The sequence below is a fragment of the Aplosporella prunicola genome, assembly GCF_010093885.1.
Source record: "Aplosporella prunicola CBS 121167 unplaced genomic scaffold K452scaffold_9, whole genome shotgun sequence".
In the NCBI taxonomy this organism is placed as follows: domain Eukaryota; kingdom Fungi; phylum Ascomycota; class Dothideomycetes; order Botryosphaeriales; family Aplosporellaceae; genus Aplosporella; species Aplosporella prunicola.
In genome coordinates, this window is record NW_022983537.1 from 889241 (window position 1) to 897613 (window position 8373).

Here is an 8373-nt window from a genome sequence, read left to right on the forward strand (position 1 = left end):
TCTCGACTCAGGTGGCGCCTCTGGCCAGATGGCTTGAAGGACCTGACCCTCACAAGCCTGCCCTAAAGCTTTGCTTGGCGCCGCGTCTTCTATAAGTGCGGTACCTTGCTATGGCTGTTTGGCATCTAATGGAACACCTTGACGATCGTCCGTCGAACGTCATGGTTCCTGCCCATTCGAGTATCCGAGGTTTTTCCTTTGCGAATGACCCCTATAAAGAGTTCGAATTACAGTCACGCCAAGCCAGGGGCAGCTTCACCGCCAGCGTGGCCGCATCGACAATCCCCATTCCCCGCAACAAGACCACTCCGCCGCCTCAGTCGTCCGGTCCACGCCCAGTTGCGCGAGGTCCAGCGGCCACGAGACGGCGTAAGCGTCAAGACACCCCCCATCAGCAATACCCGTCGCACCCTCAATCACCCCTATACACAGCATTAGATCACCCGAGATCCTTCGCTGCATGTTACAACGCGCCATCACGACCCACAACACCTTACACCCGCACGCCGTCACCCGAAAGAAAGTCATGTATGCCCCGAAATCATGTAACGGAGTGAAACCTGGCTCCAAAAGGTAGAGAGTTAGGATCACGTCCGATTCTCCCCGGTTCTTCATTTTTCGAGACCCTTCAAAATTTAAAGATTCCCACCGTTATCTGTTCGCCTTTCTGCTCACTGTACCTTTTCCGTAGCCCTTTTCTCTGCCCCGGCCTATCCCCTTTTTTTGTAGCTTGCTTCCTTGCCGGCAAACGACAGAGTTTATGGGATTTTGACCCGCTTGCGCGTCGGTGCCTCAGCTTTCTCGTCTAGAGCCTAACTTTTAGACGGGAATTGTTGCAGAATGGACTGGGTGCCGGATGGTGAAAGCTAATGGTTTAATTTTTCCCCTCTTGGTCGGCCGGAGGGAGCGGATTAGATTATGGAATCAAGTACATACTTAGCACGTGTTTGGATATGTTGCGATGATGCTGGGTGATGCGTTTTATGTGCTGTTTTGGGATGCGTAGGTGAGATGGCGGAACAACACATGCGGGGAGATGTGTGGAAGTGTTTTGCTGGGAATAAGGTACTCTGTTGAAGACGTGGATATGATATGACAAAGAAATGAAGTGGCTACCCGTATGTATTGACGATCTAGCAAGCTAAAATACTACACAGCACTCCATCATGCCTTCTGCCCACCCTCACCCCTTCCCTCAGCCTCCCAAGCCTCATCCCCAACCAAATCGCCCTCAACCTCCCCCACCCAACCCACCCACCCCCCCCCCCCCCCATCCACCCAAACCGCCACCTCCTCAACACAACGTACCAAAGCCTCGACGTCGTCCTTACTCACGCCCAAGCGCCTCAGGCCACGCACATGCCACAGGGCGGGGGCCTTGAGGTCCTGGCCCATGATGGCGCAGAGCACGACGAGCGAGGTTTCGACCCGACTTAGCACGGCGTCGTCGCTGAGGAAGAGCCCGTAGATGACGGCTTCTTCCAGCCACGTGATGTCTGCGGCTGCGGCGCCGAGGGTGGACAGGATGGGGCCCAGTTGCGCGCGGTACAGGTTTTGCAGGTGCGTGGCGCCGCGGGCGGGGATCGGGGCGTGGGGGGCGAGGTCGAGTGGGAGGGGTGTGGGGGGTTGGGGTTGGGTGGAGGGGTTTTGGGCCTGGCTGGGGTTGCTGGCTGAGGGTGAGGATGAGGGTGGGGGCCCGCCGTACCGTGCCGATAGCTGCGCATGCGCGGCCGGGAAGGCGTGTCCGCTGGCTGTCTCTGCTACGGCGAGGGAGGCGGCCGCGCCGATCACGAGCGGGATCCCCGTTAGCGTCCAGGCTTTCAGCAGCAGGTCGCGGAGGTGGAGCGATAGCGTCGTGGGCTCTATGGCGAGCGAGGTGAGGCCGCTTGTTGTCGTCGTGCTTGAGCTGCTGTCCGTGCCTGATGTGCCCTGCTGCTGCCCGGCAAAGGCGCTGAATACGCCGCCCACAAGCGCGGGCTGCCGTAGCGCTAGCAGCGTCGCGGCGGGGACGAGGTAGTGCGCGCTGCGGGGGAGGGAGCTGGGGAGGCGCGACTGCAGTTTGGCGAGGAGGGCGGGGAGGGCTTCGGGCGTGGGGCCTGGATGGGCTTGGCTGCTGTTGTTTGTTGTGGACATGGCGCGTTTGTTTTGGTGGTGGTGGTTGTGGTGGTTGAGGTTGGGGTTGAGGGCGTTGGTGAATATGCCGCGCTGGTGCCGCTGCTGGAAGTAGATGTGAAGGCTCCGCCGCAGAACGCAGGAAGAGGAGGCGAGGAAAGAGATACCACTGCGTGGGAGGCGGAGGCGCGTGATGCTGATGGCAGAAGAAGCAGAAGCAGAAGTAGTTGCTGCGGCGGCCGCAAGCGGAGCGCGTCGCATTGGTCGAATGGCCGGTATGCGGGCGGGGGCGCAGAGACTGAGTTCTGATGCTAAATCTCTACGTGGTAGGAGTAATCCCATGAAGCGAAGTCGTCAAACGATACCGCCGCTCATTCCCGCATCCGGAATGGCGGGGCACCGGGGTATGGATGTAAGGTGGAGGCAGCTCCGTCATCCACCCCGGTTGGGTTATCTAGACGACTTTACGCTATCACCTATTGTATATTCTTTTCTCTTGAAGCTGAATACAGGTCCGCGGACGAGCTGGAGGACCTCAGCCGAGACCCCGCCCCGTGCGAGCGCCCCGCGCCCCGAGCCGCAGACCGGACGCGGGGGACGGACGTTAAACGGGCGAGCTCGGCCGCGAGATGTAGTTAGTAATCGCTAAGCAGTTAGCAAGAGAGCGAGGTACGAGGGACAGATTGATAAATTGGGACCAGATCAGATTGGGTCCGATCCTACATAGTTCGTACCTAGTTCATAGTCCACAGAGCAGCAGCCATTGCATCCACATCTACGACCACGACCACGACCACCCGGCCATGCACTCCGAAAAGCTACCTAGGTACCCTAGGGGCTAAGGCAGGTAGGTAGGCACTGCGCCCACTGCATCCACTGCACGCACAGCGCACCACCACGTCCACCCACGTCCACCCGTCCAGACAAGTAAACGCGCGCTTCAAAGGAAGAATCGAAGAAGATGGGCAAGGGGAAGAAGAAGAAAGAGGAAGAAAGAGGAAGAAAAAGACTGATTCGCGTCTCGCAACCAGAAAGGAAAAGAAAAGAACAGAAAAGAAAAGGAAAGAGAGGAAGCAGACAACGTCCCTTCCTTCCTTCCACGACAATAAAACAAGAACCCCCACCAACCAGCCAATCTCTCGTTTTCCTAAAAAATAAAATAAAAAAAAATGATGATGATGATGACAATGGTGCCTGGCAAACTGGTGTACCTAGCGTATACGTATCCATCCCCCAACCGAATCCATCCCATCCATCCCATCCCATCCCATCCCATCCATCCTAAAACCCACATACCCACTCACCAACCCACCCATGAACCAGCCCATCACGAAACGCCCCTCTCCGCACACAAATCGCCCTCACATCATCAGGGCAACATCCAACAAGAGTTCCCAAAAAATGGCAGGATCCCCGCTCCGCTTTTACCCATTTTGGCAGAAAACGTCTCTTGTGTATCAACGCAACACACGCAAGCGCGCGCACGCTTCGACTTGCTTTCGCTTTCGCTTCTTCGCTTCTTTCGCTTTCGCCACGGCATTTCGGAATTCGTACATACAAAGCAACAACGACCCCGGCTCCCCCGCTAGAACGCACATGAAAAAATAAAATAAAAAGGAGGAAAATCGACTAACAAGGAAAATAACACACCCCACAACAAAACACAGAGAGACACACACGAAAGAAAAAAGAGAGAAAACAAAATGGCTTCAAACTAAGCCAACCTTTTTTTGGTTTTGTGTGTCGGTTTTGCCGTGTCAAGGGCGCGGCACGTGTGGGCACGCTCTCCCCTCTCTCACGCCACCAGCGACTGCAGGTCTGACGCGTGCTGGTGCGACTCAGCTGGGTGTCGCTGCTCGAGCGCCGTAGGCTGTGGTGCCCCCTCGGGCTCCTGGTGGTGGTGGTGATGATGATGGTGGTGGTGCGCGTGGCTGCTGTGATCGTGGCTATGGGGGCGGTGCTGCATTTGCTCCGCCTCTCCTCGCGATCGCTCCGCCATAGTCACGTCGGCTCCCACGCCAGCGTGTGATCGGGCTTCTGCTCTCGAAAGCTCTGCGTGCGCCGCTGCTGGCGTCGTGTGCCCGGTATGCGTGTCTGCGCCTCCCATCCTAGCCTCGGGAGCGTGTCCTCCCGTGGACCCTACCGAGGCGGACGGGGAAGCGGAAGACGGGCTTTGCAGGTTTTGCCTCATGATGGCGCTGGGGTAGCCCCCCATCTCGACGTCAGAGTGATTTCCTTCTGACTCCATAGGTGGCTGCGCCATGCGAAGCTCTGGTTCGCGGACCTCTTTCCAAGAGCATTTGGCGTGCTTCTTTGTGCAGCCCATGCAGGCGGTCAGGTTCTTGAGGCAGTCCATGTGTAGCCGCCTGCATCTATCACATGGCGGGAGGATTCTTTCGCCTTTTTGCAGCATCTCCATCCGAGCCACCATTTCGGCCTTGAACGGACCACCATCATCTTTCTCGGTGGATGGGGCGCTCGAGTTGTTGGGCCGTGCACCATGCGTCGATGACACAAGGTTCGACGGGGTGCTTGGTATCGGAATGGGCGAGGTGTTGGATAGAAGAAGCTGCGCGTATTCTTGGTCGGTGTAGGGTAGGCCGTTTGATCCAACGACAGTACTCGGAGTCCTTGAAGTCTTGGGGGCAGCCGAGCCTGTGGTCTGCACGGGGACGTTTTGCTGACTCGCGCTGGAGTTTCGCCTAGCCTGGTCGCCATTGGACACTTGCTGTTGCGCTGCGCGACGATCATTGATGGTGGAGAATTTGCTGAGCAGCTCGGAGCGCGTCGCGGGAGACGCGCCGCTTCTGCTGTGGTCTCCGTTCTCCGCCGCGGGTCGCGAGTTGACCGCTACAAACCCTCCGCTCGGCGACTTTGGGAGCGTGTTCAACGCGTTTGGCCCAAGACCGTTCATCAATGCGACATTGGAGGGGCTGGATGCGCGCACTGCGGCAGGAGTGTTCGTCGCGCGGCGATCGAGAATGGCCTGTTTGCGGCCCTTGAGGCGGTGGTTGAGCTGGCGAGTGCGCGCGGCGACTGGAGCTTGGTTTAGCAGTTACTTCTCAACAGCAGTCAACCATGCGCAAAGACAGACCTTGGTCAGCCAGCTGACATATCTGGCCCAGGTTTTTCTCCAGGATTTCCAGAGTTCCCAGCTCCTTCTCCTCGTCCTCTACAATGGGCTGAGGCGGAATCATCTTCTGCGGGATGCCGCTGCTAATCAAGACAAAATCTTCCTCGCTGATTTGCACCCGACATTGCTTTGTGTAAAACTGACAAACTCTCAGACCCTCGCTCATCTGGCCGAGGGTAAACTGCTCGGGTTTGTTGCGCGCAAACTCGACAACGTCGAGCCAGGTGACAGTGGTGCCCTCCTTGCCGTGCGACTTGAGGACCTTTGGCGGGCCGTCGAAGAGGCGCTCAAAGCGCTTGATCAGAATGGGGCCAAGTGGGCGCGCGCCAAGGTTGCAGGCCATACTTTCGTGGCGGTCGAGCACACCTTGGTACTCGCCAAGCAAGGAGAGAATCGAAGGAAGGGTATCATCGTTGGAAATCAGCGGAAGATCATCGTGGTATTGGCGCGCGAGGTAGTTGATCTGCAGGTGGTTGTGGGTTTTGGCGGTCTTGGGCGGAGGCGCCGGAGGAGCATGGGCGGCGTCATGCGAAGGGCTCCGCTTGCGCTTGAGCTGCTCGGTCATGGTGGTAGTGGTAGTGGTGGTGGAGGTGGATGCAGACTCGTGATGAGCACCAGGCTCCATTGCGACGCAGCGTGGGGGGTGCGGCGGCGTTGAGCGCTCGCGCAAGAGGGAGGAGTGGGAAGCAAGGCCAGCGGAGGGCGAGAGGCCGGAACGCGACTTCGGCAGAAGAGGGGGCGCTCCGGAGCGGTGGAAGCACGGCGCCACTCACTCTTCGACGGGCGGAGATGGCGCACCGCGCGGGACAGTGCAGCAACGACGGGCGGAGATGGACGAGCGCGGAGGAACGACAAAGGTTCAGTCAAAGATCGTGGGCGCGGACTGTGGAGGTGGGAGGGGAGATGCGTGGCAGGTTGGGTGGGATTTGACGGCGGGCGGAGTGGAGGAGTCGGAGGGTGGAGGCCGGGAAAACGGCACAGGCTGGCAGCCGGGGGGGGGGGGGGGGGGGGGGGGGGCGCGGAGCCCGATGGAACAGACCAGCCCAGCCAGCCAGCGGGCGCGTCCAGTGTACAGTGGGCGCCGCCGCCGCCGCCGTGGCGCGCCCGTCATTGAGGCGCAGACTGTGGCTTACCGGCAATACCCCGGCTCAACCTAGCTGCTGGCTGATGCGGGAAGACCTGACCAACCGCGTCACTGGGCCCATACTCGCAAACATCCGACCATATTCTAACCTCCCCTCCCTCCCCCCTCGCATCACCAATAATGTCGGAGCGCGGACACTTCCGGGGCGGACGTGGCGGTGGCCGGGGCGGCGGTGACCGCGGTGGACGCGGCGGCGGGCGCGGCGGAGCCCACGGCCAAGGCCACGAGCGCCCCAAGAAGGAAAACATCCTTGACCTGGGCAAGCTCATGGACAAGGAGATCACCGTCAAGTTCAATGGCGGCAGGGAAGGTCGGTTTGCCTACTGGCAATTGCGCCCCCACCGACGCAGAGCATACGCTGACTTTCGGCGCCAGTGACCGGAACACTCAAGGGCTACGACCAGCTCATGAACCTAGTGCTGGACGATGTCAAGGAGATCATGCGCGGTGCGTTCCTCTCACAGTAATGGCGCATTGCTCCAGCGAGGCTAATACAGCTCTACAGACGAAGAAGGCAACCAGTCCACCCGCTCCCTCGGCCTGATTGTCGCGCGCGGCACTCTGCTCGTCCTGATCTCTCCCCTCGACGGCAGCGAGGAGATTGCCAACCCGTTCGCGCCGCCCGAGGACGAGTGAACGTATTGTGCAGGAACAACGCGACGACAAACTTGACGACGACCATCTGGACCGCATGGTCTGGCCCAGCTCGAGAAGAGCAGCATGGTACGATTCTTGACGGTCCAGAGAAGCTAGGACAGACATACTGTAACGGAGAAGAAGAAAACGGACAAAGGATCCGGGTCTGGTAAGCAGTGGAAGGCGTAGAGCTAACTACGCGCTCGAGGTTTGTCACATAGGCTCAGCTACCCATATACCAAAAAAGCAGCCTTGAACAAGGCTCTCGTACCAACCATTGCATTGTTGAAAATGACCTGTGAATGCAGAAACCCGGGGTAGGGATATCCAGAACAAGTTTTAGAAGCTCCCCACCGAACATCTAGACCCTTGATTTTCGGCAATCAATTTAAAAAATAAAAAAGCCCTTTATTAATCATCCCACCACCAAACCCATGCAAATTGCGCCATTTAGGCCCGCCCCAGTCCAGAACATCGAGCGCGGCGACACGAGCAAACGCAGAAGTGCCTAGGTGAAATTGGCGGACCGTCTCAAACAGAAACAGGTGGAGAACCAAAGAGCAAGGATCGGCTTCACTGGAGCAAACAAAGCACCCGCTAGGCACATGGGTGATTACTTTTTCGCCCGCTGTTATCGTCAAACAAGGCAATACTTCTCCGCTGGCCCACGGCTTCCCGGCAAAAGAGCCAAGAGCAGCTTGACGCGGGAGTGCGGCACACCCCGCGCCCCTGGTTAGTTCCCCCCACCTAGGTACCTACGGTACGTACGGCTCGGCACGGGCGCGCTGGTGCGGCTCTTGCGCCTGCGCCGGTTTATGCGCTGGTGTTTGTGTGCCTACCTGCCTGTCCTGTCGAGAGACAAGACAAAATAAAATAAAAATCATGCTGAATAGCACAATTCTCGCCCCAACAGAAACGGCCAAGCTGCGCTTTTGATGCCCTGTAAGCAAGCCCTGAACGCGTCGTCGAGATCTGGCGGTGTTGCTACTGTAGGCTGAAAACTTAGGGCGTCAGGTGCTCGATGCGCTGGGTTGATGACTTAGCCCCAGGACCAGACTTTGGAGTGAGTGGCGGACGCGGCGTGTGGAATTCGCGCGGCTGTGCTGGTGCTGAGTGTGAGTACTCGTGAGTGTATACGGCTGCAGGCTACATCGGCACGAAACGTCAGTCGTGGTGCTGTGTGGTCTCACGCTCACGCAATACGATACGGGACTGCTTGCGGAATCTACAGGCATTGGATTAAATCTGTGGGTAAAGTTAAAAACATTAAAATTCAGATGGACAGCCTTGTACAGGACCAGCACAACACCCTCACCTACACGCACATACATTGCACATACATCGCACC

The 8373-nt window shown here is 58.2% G+C and overlaps 4 protein-coding genes across 4 annotated transcripts; 2 read left to right on the forward strand and 2 right to left on the reverse strand.

Moving 5' to 3' along the window:
• Positions 1 to 20: 20 nt before the first annotated feature.
• Positions 21 to 845, forward strand: K452DRAFT_171378 (uncharacterized protein). The gene has a single exon (XM_033535795.1). The coding sequence runs from the start codon at positions 111 to 113 to the stop codon at positions 555 to 557; it is 447 nt and encodes a 148-aa protein (XP_033399168.1). The 5' UTR covers positions 21 to 110; the 3' UTR covers positions 558 to 845.
• Positions 846 to 1164: 319 nt separating this feature from the next.
• On the reverse strand, positions 1165 to 2373 carry K452DRAFT_297192 (uncharacterized protein; the record flags this gene model as incomplete). The annotated part of the gene is made up of 1 exon (XM_033541995.1): positions 1165 to 2373. The coding sequence occupies one exon, from the start codon at positions 2371 to 2373 to the stop codon at positions 1165 to 1167; it is 1209 nt and encodes a 402-aa protein (XP_033399169.1).
• Positions 2374 to 4375: 2002 nt separating this feature from the next.
• K452DRAFT_211107 (uncharacterized protein) lies at positions 4376 to 5798 on the reverse strand (the record flags this gene model as incomplete). Its single annotated transcript, XM_033536178.1, has 2 exons — positions 4376 to 5148; positions 5207 to 5798. Coding segments are annotated over 2 exons (1365 nt in total), but the record flags the coding sequence as incomplete, so codon positions are not given.
• A 689-nt stretch (positions 5799 to 6487) lies between these two features.
• K452DRAFT_350466 (uncharacterized protein) lies at positions 6488 to 7300 on the forward strand. Its single transcript, XM_033545659.1, has 3 exons — positions 6488 to 6699; positions 6765 to 6836; positions 6895 to 7300. The coding sequence occupies exons 1-3, from the start codon at positions 6510 to 6512 to the stop codon at positions 7023 to 7025; spliced, it is 393 nt and encodes a 130-aa protein (XP_033399171.1). The 5' UTR covers positions 6488 to 6509; the 3' UTR covers positions 7026 to 7300.
• Positions 7301 to 8373: the final 1073 nt, after the last annotated feature.

Coding starts and splice junctions, on each gene's coding strand:
- K452DRAFT_171378 (XM_033535795.1), top strand. CDS start 111: ATGGCTGTTTGGCATCTAATGGAACACCTTGACGATCGTCCGTCGAAC.
- K452DRAFT_350466 (XM_033545659.1), top strand. CDS start 6,510: ATGTCGGAGCGCGGACACTTCCGGGGCGGACGTGGCGGTGGCCGGGGC. Junction 6,700..6,764: donor GTTCAATGGCGGCAGGGAAG/GTCGGTTTGCCT, acceptor TTTCGGCGCCAG/TGACCGGAACACTCAAGGGC. Junction 6,837..6,894: donor TGTCAAGGAGATCATGCGCG/GTGCGTTCCTCT, acceptor ACAGCTCTACAG/ACGAAGAAGGCAACCAGTCC.